At 44.2% G+C, this 19,976-nt stretch overlaps 2 protein-coding genes across 3 annotated transcripts; both read right to left on the bottom strand.

Moving 5' to 3' along the window:
• Window positions 1–3,433: 3,433 nt before the first annotated feature.
• On the bottom strand, window positions 3,434–11,919 carry FAM161A (FAM161 centrosomal protein A). 2 transcript variants are annotated; one of them, XM_066177865.1, is made up of 7 exons: window positions 11,791–11,919; window positions 10,350–10,597; window positions 8,719–9,903; window positions 8,105–8,272; window positions 5,960–6,059; window positions 5,394–5,545; window positions 3,434–4,784 (listed from the first exon to the last, which is right to left on the bottom strand). In XM_066177865.1, the coding sequence occupies exons 1-7, from the start codon at window positions 11,908–11,910 to the stop codon at window positions 4,178–4,180; spliced, it is 2,580 nt and encodes an 859-aa protein (XP_066033962.1). In that variant the 5' UTR covers window positions 11,911–11,919; the 3' UTR covers window positions 3,434–4,177. The 2 variants fall into 2 exon arrangements, with proteins under 2 accessions (XP_066033962.1, XP_066033961.1); XM_066177864.1 differs by lacking the exon at window positions 8,105–8,272 and having other exon boundaries at window positions 3,435–4,784; window positions 10,350–10,623; window positions 11,791–11,848.
• A 1,346-nt stretch (window positions 11,920–13,265) lies between these two features.
• On the bottom strand, window positions 13,266–19,291 carry CCT4 (chaperonin containing TCP1 subunit 4). Its single transcript, XM_066177861.1, has 14 exons — window positions 19,095–19,291; window positions 18,570–18,622; window positions 18,241–18,330; window positions 17,583–17,691; window positions 16,901–17,043; window positions 16,492–16,613; window positions 16,271–16,403; window positions 15,819–15,958; window positions 15,502–15,598; window positions 15,085–15,195; window positions 14,690–14,820; window positions 14,360–14,594; window positions 13,758–13,871; window positions 13,266–13,481 (listed from the first exon to the last, which is right to left on the bottom strand). The coding sequence occupies exons 1-14, from the start codon at window positions 19,210–19,212 to the stop codon at window positions 13,464–13,466; spliced, it is 1,614 nt and encodes a 537-aa protein (XP_066033958.1). The 5' UTR covers window positions 19,213–19,291; the 3' UTR covers window positions 13,266–13,463.
• Between the last annotated feature and the right edge of the window lie 685 nt (window positions 19,292–19,976).

The following is a 19,976-nucleotide window of genomic DNA, read 5'->3' as shown; positions in this document are numbered from 1 at the left end:
AACTGGGAGTCTGGTTAACAAGCAAGGGATGTAGGGAACTCTCACTGTCGTGGGAAGTCTCACAGTTTTGCAGTGTCACAGATTTGATGAAGCCATCGAGAGGTGTTTGTTAGGAGTGGGTATTTTGCAGTGGCACCGTGAGCAGCCCCTGTGTGTCAGTCAGATGAGCCGCAGCACTTTGGGCTGGAATTCTGCTGTGCAATGTTTGCAGTCGTGTTTTTGGTTAAAAAGCTCAGAGTTCCACACCCCAAACTGGTCCTTTTCAAGTGCTGCTGCCTCACACTCAGGTGTTTGTGTGGCCCTCCCGTGTCAGATCGGAGAGCTCATTGCTTGAGCAGCTTGGATGGTACCCGTGGCAGTTCCAGGACCTTGGGGGTAAAGGTGTTACAGGGTGGAGCTCCCCAGAGCAGAGCTTAACCAGAGTGACACTCACAAAAAGCTGATCTTTGATTCTTTGCTTTTACTACTTACTACAAGCATAATTTGTGTGTCTTTTACCCATCTTAGAAAATGTGGATGGCATGGAACACACATAAAAAAGTACAGCAAGTTAACCTGAGAACCAGGAACACCTACAAATGTGGAAAGCTGTGTTTGGAATCATCTGAATGATGTGGTTTGTAACAATTCATTATCCTGGCAACCAGAATTTCCTAGCTGTGTTGCTAGTCTGGCTGCTACAGTTAATCAGCAACCTGCCTAATCTTACTAACCTTCTTATTGTAACCTGCCTAACTGTTGTGTAATCTGCTTGTGGCAATAAGCCCTGACTATAAGTAGCAAGTTTTGAGCTGTGCAGGTGCAAATATTCTTGTTTTCAGTCCTGTCGGCAACTGACTTTCAGGGTGTTTGTGCTCGTGAAATTGAACATGGTCTTGCTTAGGGTGTTAATTATCAGAAAATAAGAGTATTTCCTGCCTGTTAACATCTGCCTCCTCTGTGCTACAGCCACGTAAGCATGTGGGGGATTGTCCCACTGGCTAATCCTGGGATGCAGTCCCATGGATCATAACTGACCACAGCTGATGTGGGGAGGTCCTGCTGTCCCTGTCACTCCTGACCTTCACCCCCTACGACTCCCTTCATGTCTGGGTGCTTTGCCTTGTCCCTGGTGCCCCTGATTTCTCTGCTCCATCCGACTGCTGTGATTTTAGTAGACAGGAGGGATAGGAATTTTTCTGATGCTATTTGTAAGTCTTAGTTAATTCCTCAGATACCTGGAATTCCTATTCAAGAAAGCAACAAATTTGAGTTTTGCTGGAGTAAGCAAGGACATTTTTTTCCCCCTAAACCCAAGTAATTACCAAAAGAGATGTAAAACTGTAATTCCAGTGAAGGGTGAGGAGGACAGACACCAAACTATTTTTAATTTTATCTCATTTTGTCTAATCTATCTGATATCATTATTTTACTGTTTGTAAACCAGCAGCTGCCACATCTTGTAATAATGGAGTGGACAGTATTCCTGGACAAATGTATTCAGTATAGAAAACTCATGTTTGACTTCAATTTGTGGACAATGGGACAGACACACTGTCAGAAATAATTTTTAATAATATATCATGATCTTTAGAGTGCCTCTTATCTGCCAAGCTCAGGCAAATGTTTTGCTTGCTGCCATTCGAGAAGCCTTGAGGAGTCTACATGAGACCATAATTAATTCCAAAATAAAGATGGCTTTAAACATTTTCTTCAAGAATTTGGATTTTTTTTGTTATTCTCTTCATCTGGAGCAGCTGTAAAAGGTAATGATGTAATTTTTTTTTCCTCAAAGGAAATGAGAACATAACCTGCTTGGTGTTGTGATAACTATGTACAGGAGGGGATGGTTTCTAGAGGAAGCAACATTGTAAATACAAAACATGCTTCAAAAAGCACAATATCCCAAACTTCTGGCTACTTGTTTCAGAATATAAATATAATTATTATATAGAAACACTATTCTTGCACTTCAAAATTATTTCATACTACAATTCACATGCGGAGTTCCCCCCTTCTTCCCATGTGGTATTTTTAATCCTTTTTTCAGATACACCTTTCTCATTTTCTTTGCAAATTTTTGAACGTGTTTCTACTTTTGTGCTGCCATTAATTAAAATATTAAAGACAGAATATTCAAAAATCTGTGAGAAACTTTCCCATTCCTCTCCCTCCTGCTAGGTGCCTTCCCTGAAAGCATAATTCATCAGCATTTCTCCTCTAATGAGCTTTGTGCCTTAAAATGCTTTTATTACATCGCCCTTGGATTTTGATTTTTATGTTCAAGTTATTGGGGTTTTTTAAGTATAGTTTTGGGTTTTTACCTAGTGCTCTCATCCTATTAGTTATTCTGGATTCTCTACATTTAAATTATCCTTGGGAAAAAAAAAAAAAAAAGAAAAGAAAAAAAAAAAGAAAGGAAGAAAAAAAGAGGTCAAATCATGACTTGATTTTTAGGCCAGACTATTTTTCATCTCCTGACAGGTGTACGTGGCTCTTCTTTGTTTAAAATATTTTTTACTGCTGTTCTTTGCTTCACGAGGTTTAATTCACCCTGACCTGTCTGTCTCCATTTCTATTCTGTCATCTCTGATTTTCCTTTGCTTTTTAATTCCTTATTGGAATGTTTATCCCTTTATGTTTGTAATGCAATTTCTGAACAGCTTTTTTGACTTAAATCTCATTATCCTCCCCATCTGAAAAGCTCTGCTGCTCCAAGTGATTTCCATAAGTGGTTCCTTTAATACCTCAAGGTTTGATCTCCCATTCATGAGGATCTTTCTTTTCCTACAAAAAGGCTGGGGTTTTTTTAAGATCCTTTGCTAGCAATTTATGTCCTAGAAATGCCTCCTGGAAATCTTGGGGAACCATAATCAATTGGATCTCCTTTGTCCACACAGTTCAGTTTTTCTTTTCCAGAAATGCTAAAAAAGCTGAGGCATAACCTCCAAAAACTGTCCTAACTCTTCCTGGTTATATCATATTTATCATGTTCATTAATTCTGTTATTGTTAAGTCTGTTATTATTAAGGTTTATATTTAAAATATTTTTAAATTCAGTGACAAACTCAATCTAAATTATACACAGGTTCCCAACTCCTTCTAAAGCCTTAAAAAAGCATTGGTTTTGCCACTTTCTCTATGTTCAGAGGGATTTTAATGATATTTTTAATCCCTATCTTAGTAGTTCAACAATTCTGTATTTGTTCTTTTAAAACACTTACTTGAGTGCTGTTAAATCTTAGAAACAGATTTGACTTTTTATTCCTTTGAAATCACTTCAAATAGTCTGAAGAAAAAAAAACCATACCACATAATTTGGAGTTCCTCTGCCTTTTTTCAGAAAAGGATTTGATTTCCTAAAGAGACAAGTACCAGTCGCCATACGTGATTGGTAATTGTACAACTCTTCAGAATTACAGAATACTGACAACCACAAGCAAACTTCCTCGTGAAGCAAGGATTAATATTTTTCACAGATATTTTATTCAAGTTTAAAAAAAGAGTTTCAAGTTCACATTAGTCATGTTCACACTTCAAAAATAAATAAAAGTAGGAATGCTTTAAAAACTTCTAAACATGGAAGGAATAAGTGGGAAAAAATACCAGAGTTTTTAACAAGTCAGTAATAGTAGGAGAAGGTACTACTGATATAAGAAAAAAACCCAAATCCCAAACGTTTTTGGAGAGTTTTTTTGTGGAGTAGCTGAAGTCCTGAGTAGCCACTGTGTAAGAAGAGGTATTAAAGCACTTCCTTGCATAGTTTCATACAACTGGAGTTACCTGAGGTAAAAAGATTCCCCTTCTCCAGGGAAAAAAATGGCAATTCCTGCTCCAAAATGTCCCCTGGCTTTGCCAGCCCCTGGGAAGAGCTGGATGTGAGCCCTCAGGATTACACAGCCCACTGTGTAATTATTGAACAATAAGCTTGCAGCTCATTTTAACAACAGAGGTGCACTAAAGTCACAGGAGAGTGCAATAAAGAGGAGTAATACAAAAGTCAGTTATTTACTTGGTGAAAACTAGGAACTTGAGCTTTCTTACTGGAAAACAAACAGAATTCCTGCACTAGCAGGCCCCCGAAACTAACAGGTCAAAATCCACAGAATTTTGGATGTGTAGCAAAGCACCAAGTTTTTCTCTGGTGTCTATTCCACAGCCAGCAGTGGCAGAGGTTCCTGAGTGCCAGCCCTTCTTGTCAATTCCCGTCCTCATCACTGGGCCTCTCCTCAGAACCATCGCTCTCATACTCCTCATCCTCGTACTGGAAGGCACCCTCGGCTTCGGGGTCTGACTGAGCTTCCTCTTCGTGCTCCTGGGACCTGTCAGACCGAGAGCTGGGTCTGGACTCATCCTCCTCTTCCTCCTCAGAATGGCCGTGGGATGGGCCTGCCTTTGCTTCCTCTTCCTCTTCCTCCTCCTGGGAATGGTCAAGAGATGGGCCTGCTTTTGCTTCTTCCTCCTCCTCCTCCTGGGAGTGGCCAAGTGACAGGTCTGCCTTGGCTTCCTCTTTCTCCTCCTCCTGCTCTTCCTCCTGGGAATGACCAAGTGATGGGCCTGACTTTGCTTCCTCCTCCTCGTCCTCCTCCTCATCACTGTGCTGGCTGGATTCAGCCTCAAGGACATCAGGGCTGGCTCTGGCCTCGTCCCCATCCTCCAGATCGCTGCACTGCTCATCTGGGGTGGAGGTTTTGACACCTTTTCCCTTCTCTTCCTCCTCCTCCTCCCAGGACTGCTCAGACTGGGGATTGTCACCAGCTGCTTCCTCAAAGGATTCTCTTTTTTTCACTTTAACCCTGGTGATTCTGAAAAGACAAATTACACGTGGGGTTTTATTTTCTGGGCAGATGCTTTCCAGGAGGCATTAAACCATCTTTATGTAATCCAGGACAAAGCCTGGTAGTCTTGGCTGGGGTGGAACTGGGGAAGGAAGAGGGAAGGGGGGGACGTAAGAGTCTCTTTTTATGCTGGAAAGTAACTCAACAGTATTCCTTTATGTATTCCTTTTTAAAAAAAAATTCTGCTTCCTTTTAAATCATAACACCCAATAGATACTAAAACTACTTTTAATAAGGTTCATTTAAAAAAATTAAAATTTAAAGGTGGTGACTTACAACAACTTGACAGAATTTTTGATGAAAGGAACAAACAAGAAATGTTTTTCTTCATTTTTCTTTGAAGTGCATTACATAACATAACCAGTTTGGTTAAGCAGCTCTCCTCTGTTTTACAAATTAATATTTAATTCAGAAAAAACAATCAAAAGCACATACTAATGCTAACATACTACATAGTCAAATAGTTCCCTGGGAAGTACTGAAAATCATTAAAAAACCCTTCAATCCAAACATGAAAAATGTTCTAATTATGAGCTATGTAGTGGGTAAAAAGAAAAAGCCTTCACTCATCTGTACCTTTTTCTGACAGCGATGGAGGTAAAATCTCCAGCAGTGGGGAATTGCAGTGACTTGGCTGCTCCTCCTTTCTTTGAGACAAACTCTGGGCAGATCCCCAGTGCTCTCAGTCTGTTTGAATAATACTTTTCTGCAGCTATTCTGGCATTTTTCTGTAGAAAAACCACAATGGTTAAATGTTATCTAATGCATTAAATGCCTGCTTTTATTTACATTAATTCTCTGATTCATTAATTGCAGCTGACAAGTGGAAATGATTTTTCACTGCAGGTAAGAATGGCAAAACAATCCTTGAAAATTTTATATGATTTTACTTCTCTGTACCAGCAGTGTTTGGTTGTGCTCAGAGTTACTCATGTTGTAACTGAGCCAGACACAGTTACAACAGCTCTCTGTTCCCATACCTCAAAAATTGCTGATATTTATACGGAGATGGGGCAACAGAGACTGAAATGGAGAAATACTGCCCTGAATAGTGTTTTTGAAGTATCTTCTAGAAATGTCAGACTACAAACGTCTGATTCACTATCAGTCAAGATTAATTAGTAGTTGAGAAACAAGGCAACCTGAGTGACTCTTTCAAAAAGCAATGGCATTTGTTTTACTCTTTCTTCCATTTCTTGCAATTCTTGCAAATATTCCTGCCTTCTCTGCTTCTCGTTGTTCCTAAGGGGAGCAGAGTACAAGAGAAATCATTATTAATTTATAGGACGAGGAGTAATTTTCTACAGCAGTTCAATTGCTCATAACAAATTAAATGTTGTCATACTTCAAGATACATAAAAGGTACTGAAGAAATCATCTCTGAAGAAGTCACTTTCACTAAGCAGAGGCAGGTCCTGGCTACTGGACTGAAATAGAGGCTGAGTTTGGATTCTTGGGGTTTATTGGTAAAAAAATTGGATATTTGGGGTATTTTCCATGCTGATTTCATACAGATCTTCCAGTTGTTCTAAGCAAAATTAAACAGATTACACCATAGCAAATTAAGGGCATTAAATAAAAATCAGTACTTTTAAAGTCTGATGAGGGGAATCTTGCTACTTTAGCAGTTGATCACCTGAGAGAGGTGGCCACGTCCTGCATCACGGAACCCTTTTTTTCCTGAGGTGGTTTGTCAAGGGCCCAGTCAATAGAGCAGGATAATGAAACTGTTGATTCATAACTGAAACGATCTCTGGGATCACAGGGAGCATTGGATAATCCAGGTGGAATGGGCTGTAACCCTTCCTCAGTGTGGGACAGGCAGCTCTGTGACGAGCCTCTGAACTGGGCAGATCTGGCACTGCAGGTCAGACACTCCAGGGCAAGGATGTGACCAAGGAGGGGCATTTTACACCTCTGCTTCCTCCAGCCTCTCCCTGACCATCTCTGAACTCCTCACCATGTTGGGAAGTGAACTTCCATGTTGCTCCTTGCCTTGAAAGAGCACTGCCACCGACAGACCTTATTGCCCAGCAGTGCTGGAATGAGCATGACCAGGTTAAACACTTGCAGGAGCCTCCTGCATCAGCACCAGGAAAGTGATCTGGCTTTGCAACAGGGGCATTTTACACACAGACAAGAACTCCTGAAATCTGATTAAGCCCAACACTGTAATGTGAAATTTGCTGCTGAATTAACTGAAATCACATCTACAAACACCTACTGTCTCTCTTAGTTCTCCACTTACTCTGACTCCAGCTGTTTTCTGCTTCTGTCCCAGAGTCAGCAGATCACGTGCTCGAGGACACACGGATTATAACATTATTATTAACAGTATGCCAGGTTACTGGAAATTAGGATTTGTGCTTGCTGCCCAAGAATCCTGCCCAGGCATGAAGTAACAGGTGCAGAGCAGTCAGTGCTTCTCACTATCCCCACATAACAGCACCTTAAATTGACAACACTGCAGCAGTACCACCATGCCAGGCCGGATCGCAAAGCTCACTAAAGGCTTGTTCAGACAGGATTAATTTTTCTTAGGATTAGAAAAGCAGAAAGGGTTAAATTAGCCCCAAACATGAGGCCAAGCAGCAGTCACGGGGTTAGAGCTGTGTCAGAGCTGGAGCCATCTGCAGTGGCAGCTTACAGCACTCTGAGAAATGTTCTTCCCCGTGTGCTCAGTCATACACAAACAGTCTTTGCACTGCATCTCTACTCCAGGGAACCTTGGATCCCATTCCTCCTGAACACCAGCAGCTTCCTCAGTCACTGCTGTTACACTGTGAAGTTAAAATATTCCTGCTTTTAATTTCCCTCTTCAGTGGAGACCTGCTGGGACAAAGAAGTGAATTGTGAAATGTTCACTGCTGCACCAAAGCTGTACGGACACCAGCTCTGCAAGGATATTCTGTATCCACACTGTTCCCTTTCATTTTGATTTTTATAACCTTTTCTTCTTTAGTTGATACATCAATGGAGAAAACACAGGACTCTCCTGTTACTGAATCTATAATAATCTAATGTGGAATATACATATTTCTATATGCTATATATTTCTATTCTCTGAGTTCTGTATAGGTTAGCAACCATTTCCCAGTTGAAATGCTAAATTTGGCCACTTCACAACCAGCTCCTTGCACCATGTTTAATTTACCACGTGTAAGTATCTAAACTTAGATCATGCTCTTTTTTTACACATTGTATGTTTAACATACAGTGCAATCCCAAACCTCTCCTTCTTATTGTTGAATGAGGTGTTCGGGATTCAGGGGAACACAACAAAATACCTGAATGTTTTTAATCTGGATTTAGACACCTGAGCTAGGCTCTGATGTGGGTCATTGGCCTCAGCCCGAGACATCACAATTTTCTGGAATTTTTTCGTTCTTTGTTTCTGCTTGGTTCTGTTCCTTTTTTGTTGTTCTTCCAGCCTTCTCTTTTCCTCAAGGGAATTCCTGGTGGGGAAAATAAACTAAGGCTGAATTAATTTTAAATCTAGAGCAAGACTTCAAAGGAAGCTTTGGCAAAGATGATTCCAAAGAGAAAACCAGGGTGAAAACAGGGTTGCTATGAGAGGACACAAGGTATGTGCCATTTTAAGGGATTCAGGATATCCTGGGAAATAGCAGTCATTTGTCTTCTTCTTAGGGACATGCTGCCAAAAATGCGTTCCTTTAACAATATTAAATACTAATTAAGTCCTATATTTAAATATTTTAAGATTTGTATTATAAGCCCTTATATTAACAAATTAAATCCTATATTTGCTGCATGGAAGAATTAACTACATATGTATAAATACCAAAAATAACATCAAATAAAATACCAAATATATCCTAATACAAAAGAAAAAAATCTACTTTTCAAGTATACATAAAGTAGAGCATCTCTAAGCAGTCACCTTAGGGCTTCTAGCCGTCGTCTCGTGGATTCTGTGCTTTTGGGAGATTTGGATTTTGCGTCTCCCAGGAGATGTGAGTTTGCCCCTGCCTGCCCCACCTGAGGTTTCCGTCGCGGAGAGGCAAATGGCCACCGTGTTTCCTTCAACTTTTCTTCATCCTCTTGAATGTCCTTCAAGATCTTGCCCTTTTTTGAGGGAATGTACGAAGTGCAAAGGTCGAAAGGCTCACAGACTGTGAGGTGTTTCACTTTTTTTTGTTGCAGGAGGCGTTTCTGGAATTTCTCATGTAGGAGTTCAAAATCGGGAATGCTTGATTTGATCTTGGGTTTGTGTTCCGTGCGCTTTGGTTCACATTTCTTGTGTTTCTTCTTTTTGTTGGTCTCTTTTGAGGCCAGTCTGCTGTTGGGTACAGATGAATTTCGCAGCAGCTCCTCAGCTCTCATCCTGATCCTGATTTCCCTGTAGAGCTCCTCCTTCTTTAGCTTGTCATTGAAGTCTGGACTATAAACACATTTTGGGACCGGTTTCGCTCTGAACGCTTTAGTTTTATTTTCAGGTGGGGGAACGTCTTTCAACAGCATTTTCCTGGTTTCACTCCTTTGCCTCTCTCGCTCAATGAATTTAAATGGCTTTTGGGATGCCAGGAGCTTGAGTTTGCTCCTCTCCCTCACAGACCTCCTGCGCTCCTCGTTGCGCTGCACGATGTCGTGGTAGAGTGGCAGGAAGACGGCGGCGGGCACAGGATTGGCTCGGAATTTTTTCTGACACTCTGCTTCCTCCTCTAGCTGCTTCTTCAGTAAGTGATTCTCCAGCTCAATCTGTGACTTGGATTTGACGTTCTGCTCTTTCCTCTGAGCTTCTCTGATGGTCATCTGGAAAGGCTTGGGCACAGTGATCCTGGGGGACCACACTTTCTGTTTCTTGTGCACCTTCCTGCAGGCTGGTGAGCTGGGCAAGCTGAGCTTGGCACGGGAGATGTAGTCTTCCAGAGAGAACCCATCCCACATTTTTTCAATCTGCTGCTTAGCAAATGAGGATGATCTAGTTCCACTGCCGTTCCCCTCAAACACTAATTCTTCATCAGATGCGTCGGATACACTTGAGCCCAAGGGATCACTTAAGTCTGAGTCAGAAAAGGATTTGTGCAGGTTAAGAGGCTGATATGAACTCTTGTCCCAAGTCGGCCTTGAGAATAAAGGGGAAAAAAACCTGGTTTGAGCCAGTCCAACATTGATACAAAGCCAGTGACTTCCACTCTAAGGAATCATAACTAGACACAAAAATGAGTGGTTGAGGGGGGAGGGAAGGGAAAAGAGCAGCACAGGGGACAGGCAAAGCAGATCCTGGTTTTAGTGCTGATCACCAAGTCCCCACTTCCTGACTTGGGAAAGTGCCTGTGCTTTCCTTAAATGTGCTGCCCAATCCCTGCTGCACACCCACCTCTAAACCTCACAGACCATTAGCAAGGTAATGAGCATTTCTATTATCAAAACTGACTGTTCTCTGATTATCTCTCTGGTTATGAGAGATGGGGAGTGTAACACTTTCCAGCCTAGAAAAACACCCTGCTGTTTTACAGCTGCCTGCAAAGCATTTGGGAATCTTCAGCTAAAAAGTGCCTCCAAACTTACCTACAGCACTTTGGAGAGGCATCATTCCTCTTATCCAAGGGTTGTACTCCTTTTAAATACAGCTTGTTCCGGTACATACTTTCCAGTTTTGCCATGGTTTCCATGTGGGCATTCTTCAACTCTTCCAGCTTCAAGTAATACTCTTGATTTGAACTGTACATTTTGGAAAAGTCTATCCACTTGTCACAGTCTCTCTTTGGAGGGGTGGTCTGCTCTCTGTTGGTATTTGAATCCAAGTCAAAGTCATCCTAGAAGAGATGTTTGTAATTTTTTTCTGCTAGAAGGAAGGGGAACAAGGTTCTTAATATTGCTTTATCCTAATTAAGTCTAATGAATGGTAAAGTAACACAAATAGAGATACCTGTATACAAATGTTAATGTAGAAGTACATTGAATAATCATATTGCATATTAATTTATATCCTAAGGGTTCTATTTAAAGCCTGTAAAAATTCCCAAGACTGCCCTGTAAACAATATGTTTATAACAGGAAATAAGATCAAAAGGACTTACCAAAAGAAAAAATATTAACTATTTTGTAAAATGCAATTTTTCCTTGATTATCATGCAGCTCTAAAAATGCCTTTATTTACAAGCAAACAGAACCTCCTAGTTCCATAACCACTCTAAAAATAAGTCATTAGAGATGTGGTACATAAACGTTTATTCCATTTCCATAACCTACTGTGAAATGACAGGGATTCTGCACAGCTTGTATTTCCAATACTGTTTGGCAGTTTGCAGCTGTGTGCAGCTAATGTTCTTTAAGTATTTTTAAAGCTTACACAAGTCAGAGAAGCTATTAAAGCCAGGTTAGTCAGCATCACAAAAGCTTCATTTTGTTCTAAGCAGCATGTTTTTAAAAGTCATGGGCCAGTTTCTTTATAAAAAAATTAGAGTACTACTTTTCCACACAGGGGTACTTTAATAAGCTTTGACATTCCAACAAAAACATCTTGTTCGATGTTTTATGTTATGTCAGGTTTTCACTGCAAAAATCTCTCAGGTTTTTTTTTCCCCCAGCAGTGACCTCATGCAATGGGAATTACAGGATCGAAGCAGCGAATTTACAGCGCCCACACAGAACCCCCAGCGCCAGGTCCCTCCACCTCCCTGAATCCGCTGCTGCCACCAGCGTGTATGAACCCAGCTTCTCTCCTCGATCCGCGGGGCGATCCCAGCCTCTCCCGGGGCTGGGCACGGCCATTCCTTCCATCGGCTGTGCAGACGCCGCGGTGCCACAAGCTCATTAAAGGATCGGCGCTGCACAGGGCCATGTGTCACACAGTGTCCCCGGTGTGTGTGTGTGTGTCCCCTGCGCCCCAGGGAGGCCCGCGCGGTGCCGGGGCAGCGCGGAGAGCCCTCTGCTCTGCGGAGCAGCTTCAGGGGGAAGCCCCCGGCCCCGCGTCCCCAGGAGCCCCTCCCGGCCGCGCCCGCGGTACCTGCGCGGCGGCGGGCGGCGGGCCCCGCTCGTAGAGCGCGGCGGGCGCCCGTGTGCGCGGGTCGAGCGGCGTGCGGAGGCAGGAGGCGGCCAGGCAGAAAGCCCGGTGCGGGTCCTCCATCCCCAGCGCGGGCAGGGAGCGCAGGAAGCGGGCCGGGAGCGCGCAGGAAGCGCAGGGAGGCGGCTCCCGCTCCGCCCCCGCGGAGGCGGCCCCGGCGCGCGTTAACCGGCCGGCCCGTGCCGGGCTGAGCTTCGCCACACTCGCAGCCGCTGCCCGTGCGGATTTGGAGGTAACTTTTTGCGGGATTTTAGTCGGAACCTCTAATTCTCAGGGGCAAGCCCACGTTTTTTGCACCCTCCAGTTATTAAAGAGGCTTTTTGCATCTTGAAGTTTGTACTTCAGGTAAGAAATTGCAGGGTAAGGCTAAACCAGGATAAGCAGGAACATTCTGATCTAGGAATATTCTACCATAAACCAGCATAAGCAGGAACATTCTGTCCTAGGAATATTCTATCCTAAACCAGCATAAGCAGGAACGTTCTGCCTTTACAAAGAGGCATTAATGCTGGATGGACCCATTTACTGTAGTGAAATTACAAATTCTTCTTATGATGAAATCACGCACAGTTGTTGTAATTTTTGTCAAGAATTGTAACTCTGTGATAATGGGGGATGAAAGCTTTAATCATAGTACCTAAACTAAGAGATCATTGTTGGATGTGACTCTGCGGGGTAAGGCAGCATTTGCAATTTTAAACAGGCAATGAATAATTCATACAGAGCATTAATGCCTAAATCGATTGTCTAATTTATTAATTAGTAGTTGAGTTATTCTGGTTTTTTCTACTTGGCAAGTCACAACAGCAGGTCATGGTGGAAATTTACTCAAAAGCTCCAGCTCCAATCAAGTAGGAATGGAAATGTGAGAAGAAATGGAAGAAACACACCCCTTTAAATATTAAGAGCAATCAGGTTGTTTCAATAAAGTGATAATGGAGATGAAAGGGTTAATTCAAAATGTCAGGCTAAGAATTAGAAGTTGTAAAGTTAATTTGCAATATTATAGAACAGTGTACTTTTGACTTCTCAGCCAGCTTTGAGAAAACCAGTTATTCTAGGAGCAGGAGGAGGAAAGCGTGTGAAGAACACTGTTTGTAGGACTCTGGATCATGTGATGGCATCAGGAATCACTGCAGACCTCAGGAGAGCAAGGAATGCGATGTGCTCCCACTGTAAAGATCCTCCTCCCCTCTAGCCCGGCATCGTTGAGAGCAGAACCACCACTCCCTTAGGGAAAGCTCTGGGACAAGCAGCTCTAAGCCAGCTAAGTGTTACTAGAGTGCATTTCAAGGGTCTTTTTAGAATATATCACAAGAGATGATTAGTTGCCTTAAACTTTTCAGAGATAAAGAGGAGCAGAGAAAAGCAAATGTCAGAAAACGTTACAAATTCTAACAAAATTATACAGCAAAGACTCAGGTAGGCTACTGTGTGTTTATTGATAAAACAGCATTTTCTTTTTGAAAACAAGCTGTTTTTTAAGTTAACCCTCATCAAAGTACATCAGTCTTGGTGGAGTTCAAGACAATTCACACAGGCGCTTTTGGTGAGGAATCCATATTCCAGCTACAGGGCAGGAGCTCGAGGCCATGGTCCCCACCTCTCTGCTCAGCTTATCCTCGAGTGTTCACCTGCGGGAAGGACACACAGTCAACCAGAAGAAATCAAAGGATACATCGCAATTCCTTCTTTGTTTAAAGATCCTGGGCTGTTAGTGGCTCTAATTCCTTGCTTTATGGTGCAGTATTTATAATGCATTTAATTTTACCTGCAGTTATTAAAAGGCTGAATGGTCTTAAGTAGCACACAAACTGAGAATACTCTACAGGGTAACTGCATTTTGAAGCAGAGCCAATGAATGCCAATATCCTGGTGCTTGTGAAGGAAAGATAACCCAAACCACTCACCACATCATCAATCTTGAGAATGCTGCGCACGGTTTCTGTCGCGAGGGTCAGTGCACTCAGAGACACCAGCAGAGGCTGCACAACCAGCTCCTCCAGGATGTTGGAAATGCCACCCTAGGGGAACAAGGAGCCTTCACTTTGTGCAAGACAGACTACAGTCACATTTAGCACATTTTCTTTTAGCAGAATCCTGAGGGCAGTCAACTCCTAGACTATCACAGGGCTTTCACCTGCAACAGGGGCATTACAGCACAGTTCTTCTCTCCCCAGGAATTTGACATATCCAGTCATAATTAACCAACAGAAAACGTCAACAGTGCCAATTGAGAAGAAGCTGTGGTGCTACTCCCAACTTATGACCACCTTCCACTGCAGATCCTACCGATGGATCATTCTAAATGCATCTTTTGTTGTAGCTGAAACGCTTCTGTGGAGACATGAGATGTTTCCTGTCCTGTGCATACAGCATTTACTATCTGCTATTATCAATGCTCGGGGAGAGCTCTTGAGAGAACAAGCTCTAATTTCCCTCTGCTAATTTTAGGGAGACTACCACTGTGAGACACCACCTTGCCCTGTCCCTAGTCCAGCCCTATGGTTACCTTTCTGACGTTAATGCCAGCTGTTTTCTCTCCTTGGGCATGTCTGTTTCTGAGCTCTGTTACCGTGGAGATGGGGTTGAGCCCCGCGTTCTCAGCCAGGGTGGAGGGAATGACCTCGAGTGCATCCCCATAGGCACGGACACAGTAGGACTCCATCCCCTTCAGCGTCCGCGCGTACTCGTTCAGCCGCAGCGCCAGCTCGATCTCCGGGGCTCCACCGCCAGCAATCAGAGCCCTGAGGGCACAGGAATGACCAGCAAGCCTCACTTCACATTAGTGCACACACACTCCAGCTTTGTGTGTCGCTAATTAACCCAGCTGAGACATTACCTTTTCTTCACTAAGCACCTTATGACACACAGGGCATCGTGAATGGAGCGCTCGGCTTCCTCCAGGACCAGTTTGTTGGATCCACGGACCACGATGCTCACAGTTTTGCCAGGGTTTGTACAGCCTGTGATCTAAAACATAAAACCAAATACTGACACTGGGGAACAAATAAAAGTTTAGGACAAAAAGATACTGCCATTGGCGCTTGCAGATTCTGTGACAGAACTGATGTCTGGCCAAGCAAAACCACTGCACTGCCAAAGTCAGTGGCTACTCAGAATTTAGAAAGAGGTACTTAAATGTAATAAATTCCATAGTAAAAAGCATCAAAGCTACTAGTTATTTAAATAACAGACAGATGTTACATAGATATTAACATTTTGTCCCTCACTCACCTTTATTAGTTTCCCAGAACCGTTCAAGTTGACCTCCTCTGCCAGCTCAGCAGAGCCCAGCATGTCAGGGGTGAACTGGTCAATGTGAGCCACAGGCTTAGTTCCAATTGTCTGAATAAAAAATGGGAAAAAAAAATTAATCCAGAGGCTGACTGCAGAGTCAGCAAGTGCACTGCACATTGTTCTTCTGTATATGACAGTAAAATGCAGAAGGGACTGTGGCTTTTACATCTCTCCTGAATTCTTCGATAGAAGTGTGACTGCTCAGCAGAGCAGGAATGTTTTTTAGGGAAATGTCTGCTCTTGCATTATAGTCAAAACATGAAACTTGTGAAAATGTCACAATAAACTGACCCTGGCTGGGCAGTTTTGGGGTAAATTTTAAACACTGCTGCTCATTTACATGACCCACCTTACCTTACATATAAACTCAATGTCTTCTCTTTCAATGTCTTTAACCACCATGATCTTAACTTTGTTCAGAAAATGGAGGGCCAGGTCACTGAGAGCATCCCTGCAAACAAGAGGGAAGGAGTCAGGTCCCAGTGCTCAAATTCTTCAGAGTACAAAGTAAGGAGGTCATCAAACTCAAAATACAGACAGTGCTGGTGCCTTCTAAAGGTTCAGTCACTGTTACTCTGCCAAGTGTGACTGCATTTGGCTTCAGTTTTCCAAACAATTCCAACTGCGCCCCCGAGCATGTGCAGAGAGCCGGTGCCTGGGAATTAACGTACCGCAGGATGGACTTCTGAATGAGCAGCACATTGCAGCCAGCCTTCTTGATCTGCTTCACCAGGTTCAGGATGTAGGCTCTCTCCTCACGCAGCACTCTGTCCATTTGGGCATAATCAGAAACAACGATCTGGTTGTCCATCTATTTCAAATAAAAAAGAGAAAAGCGAGTATTGTGAACTGACTTTAAAAGCAAGTGTCTAAATGTGCCACATTCTTTAACATAAGATGCTGTTACTCTAAACAAAGAAGCACAACACTATTAGAGACAGTTCAGCGTTTCTCATAATTTAAACGTTTTTGTACCAACTGTAGTATTTTTTAGGACCCAGCAGTCCTTCACTCTAGCTGTGGCACAGAGTTGACACCACAGCATCTTAAAACATTTGTTATTCCACTTGCTTGTCCCAAGGCCTAGAGCATGAGGCTTTACTCTAGCCACAGTCTGACTTACATCTGTCTTTGGAGCAGACAAGCAGAACTGAATGAGACCAATTTTGGCTTTTTCCACTCTGGTTACACCGGTATTTGCCACCTTCTGAGTCAGGACGAGCCCCTCAACCAGTTCACAATCATCAATCGTGCCTCTGGAAACAAACACAACCCATGACTGGAGCACTCTGGGAAAATGAGTTCACAGAGACAAAATTTGTCTAATTACAAATTGTTTCTTACCCCAACTTCTTAACGATTTTAATATCTCTGAGGTCCACACTATTGGCTGTAGTTGGGTCAATGACCTTCATCACTGCGTCCACACTCATTGGAGAAAGTAAACTGGAATACTGACACACAACCTAAGGGATTCAATGGTAAAGAAAACATGGTGAGAGACTTCACACTGATGAACAGCAGTTTCACAACAGTATTGTCACTGTGTTTCAATACTTGATGTCAGAATTTTGAAGTACAGATGTCTTCACAAGGCATCTTCCTCATGGCTGCTCCATGGCAAGGACAGAGCAGCGATGCTGGGGGGAAAACCCACACTCAGGGATGTACAGAAAATGGAACTGCTCTTTCTTAGACTTGAAAAGCTGAAAGGCCTGGCTGGGCTGGAGCCCCAGGCCAAGTGCAGCTGTACCTTGGAGTTGAGGGAAGTTGTTGCACTGTTCAGCAGGGTCTCCCTGTCACTGAGCTCCACGGGCTGGGCCATGTTGGTCAGCACCTCGATACCTTTATCCAGAGCCTTCTGGAATGACTCCGAAATGATGGTGGGGTGAATTCCTGTGCAGAGCATGAAAAATGCTTGTTAGACACTTCATGCTTTCAAACATACTTTTTTTTGGTTTTTCTTCACCATCTCTTTCCATTTTAAAACTCAAGATACTCAGGTCAGAATAAACTGAAGGCGTTTCAGCAGAATGTTTTTCACCGGTGTATGACCTCCCTTATTATTTTCTGCTGTTAAAACTGAGAGGAAAAGCTGTAACATTCCAAGTGATTTGTCCTATCAGACAAGTCCTGCAAGTTTCCCTGCGATCCCTGACATCCCAGAAATACTTTCTCCAAGTTCTCTTGGCATTCCTAAAGCTGCTGCTGTTCAGCTAATGCCTGTGAGGAGGCTGACAATGAATAAATTTCAGACTTTCAAGAACTGCTTTCCCACAGTCCTGTATGGAACTCCCCAACTTCCCTGGAGTGTGGGATACACCCTTTATCCGTCCAACTGATTACAGCTACTTCAAGCTTCATCCCACACATGCAAGAGAGGACAAAAAGACTTCAGCACCTATGGTCTCTGCCTGTTAAATTAATATATTTACCTTTCTGGAGAAGTCTGGAACAGGCATCCAAAAGAGCTCCAGCAATGACAACAACAGAGGTTGTGCCATCACCAGCTTCAATATCTTGTGCTTTTGACAGCTCTACTAACTAAAGGAGAAAGGATGACAAAACAATATACAGAATGCTGTTTACCTATATCCAGACACTTCTTTGGCCAAAATACAGTTACAAAGCTTTTTTTCCCCCCCAGTTCAAAACTCACCACACCTATCTGACAAGTTTACCTTTTCCTTCCCTGGAGGAGAGTCACAGGAAGCTCATTTCCATCTCCAACCACAACCCAATCCATGAACACTGAACATCTCAAAGGACCAGCTACTGTATCCTCAGACCATCTGACCTCACCTTTGCTCATTCCCTTCTTTCATTCCCTTCTGTCCTCATGGTTTGAGACATGAGTTTTTCCTTCTCAAATGACATGTAAAGGTCTGGGCTACACTTTCTTATGTCTTAAAACATGTCCAGAAAAATTGTGCATATGGAACACTGGGTAATAAAAAATGGTGTGTAACTCTTAAGTACATGCCACAATCAAAATAAGTGTTCCTGGAGCACAATACACAAAATTTCCTGCTCTGTCACTATCCCTGGGTACTGCTCCTCAAATCCACACAGAACGGAAAAGGAACCACTCACCATTTTGGCTGCAGGGTGCAGAACCTGCATTTGTTTCAGGATAGTGGCACCGTCGTTAGTGATTGTCACATCTCCCTTAGCATCCTGAATCTGGGAATAAAGGGCAGGAACACAGTTCTGGTCAGCAGCTGCAAATCTTTCACCTGAGGCTCAAAATACTTTTTAACATTATTTTCAAAACCAAGATCTCCATTTAATTCCCACCTTCCCTTAATACCTGAAACAAGGGAAAGAATTAAGGCAAAAGGTGGCATCCTCTATAAGACACGTTGAATTTACAGTATGTGCAGTAAGCTTAATATTTTCAGAATTTAAAGCACAAAGTTTACCATTTTGTCCATTCCCTTTGGTCCAAGGCTCGTTCTAATTGCATCGGCAACAGCTGGCAAGAGAAGAAAACGTTTGTAAGCTCATCTAAAGATCTACAAACACTCCATCATTTAAACGTGTTTTCTATAAAGAAAATTCCTCCCATTTTTTAGCAGTTCCCAGACTAAAGGATCCCAAATAGCAGAATGATATAAAATGCTGCAGTATCAGGCCTGATTTTCACACTCCTTTTTTAAAAACAATTCCTATCTGGCCACTTGATTGCAGCCATTTTAAATCTGGGGAATCACAAAGGAACAGAACACGGCACTCAGTGCGACCGGGGCTCTTGTCAGTGCCCAGTATCGCATCCCCCATACGCGCCGGCCCGTCCCGGGCAGCTCCCAGCCTTCAAACGCACGGAATTCCTGCTCGTATCCCTGGGGCACGGCCCGGGCGGTGCCCAGCACCGGGGCATCCATCGCCCCCCGCCCCAATCGCGGCCCACGCGGGGCCCGGCCCGGCTGCCCCCGCGGCCGCCGCACCTTTGCCGGCGGCGATGTTGCTGAAGCGGATCTGGGCGGGCTTGTCGCGGTCCTGGTAGGCGCCCTTGGTCCTGCTGCCGGCCCCGCCGGGGGCTCTGGCGGGCGCGTTCTCGGGCATGGCCGGGCCGAGCGGGACACACCGGGATGGGCCCGGGATGCTTCCAGAACGGGGCCTTCCGGCCTCGCGTCACGCCGGGCTGCCCAACGCGCGCCTGCGCGCTGCTCAACCGGCGAGCGAAACTCCCCCTTCCGCCGGCCTGCCGGCGAACGGCGCGGACGCCTATAAAGGAGACGCGCGCTCGCTCGGGGGCTTAGGAGAGATTTTCCCGCCTGGCGGGGCCGGGCTTGTCTCGCGCTGCGCCCGTGGCCGCTGGGGGGCGCCAGGGCGGGGCCGGGAGTGCCCGCCCTCAGCCCCGAGGGACCGGGAACTGAGGGCGGGATGGGGCGGGATGGGGCTCACAGCCGGCGGGATCCCGCCCTCAGCCCCGAGGGACCGGGAACTGAGGGCGGGATGGGGCGGGATGGGGCTCACAGCCCGCGGGATCCCGCCCTCAGCCCCGAGGGACCGGGAACTGAGGGAGGCACGGTTTGACCCAACTCCAAGCAGCCCCAGCCCTTCCCTTTTATAAATCTCGGTGTGGCACCTTGCGGCTTTTCCCCGCTAAGTCCAGGACCTGCTGTGCCATCCCATCTGCCCTGGATAGGTTTTGAACACCTGTTCTTTGTAGAACCCGTTACCAAAAAAGGGGTTTTTAAGCAGCCCCTTTGTCACCGGTGAACTTAGACAGGGTTGAATTACAGGAAAAGAACAGATACAAGGTATATTTTTTGTAAGAGCCTGAACTTCCCCTGTGACTGAGAGGCTCAGCTTGTATCACCGTT

Source organism: Chamaea fasciata, unplaced genomic scaffold (assembly GCF_029207755.1).
Source record: "Chamaea fasciata isolate MVZ Bird 193981 ecotype frontalis unplaced genomic scaffold, bChaFas1.0.hap1 SCAF_3, whole genome shotgun sequence".
Taxonomy (NCBI): domain Eukaryota; kingdom Metazoa; phylum Chordata; class Aves; order Passeriformes; family Sylviidae; genus Chamaea; species Chamaea fasciata.
This window is presented reverse-complemented; position numbering and strand designations above follow the sequence as displayed.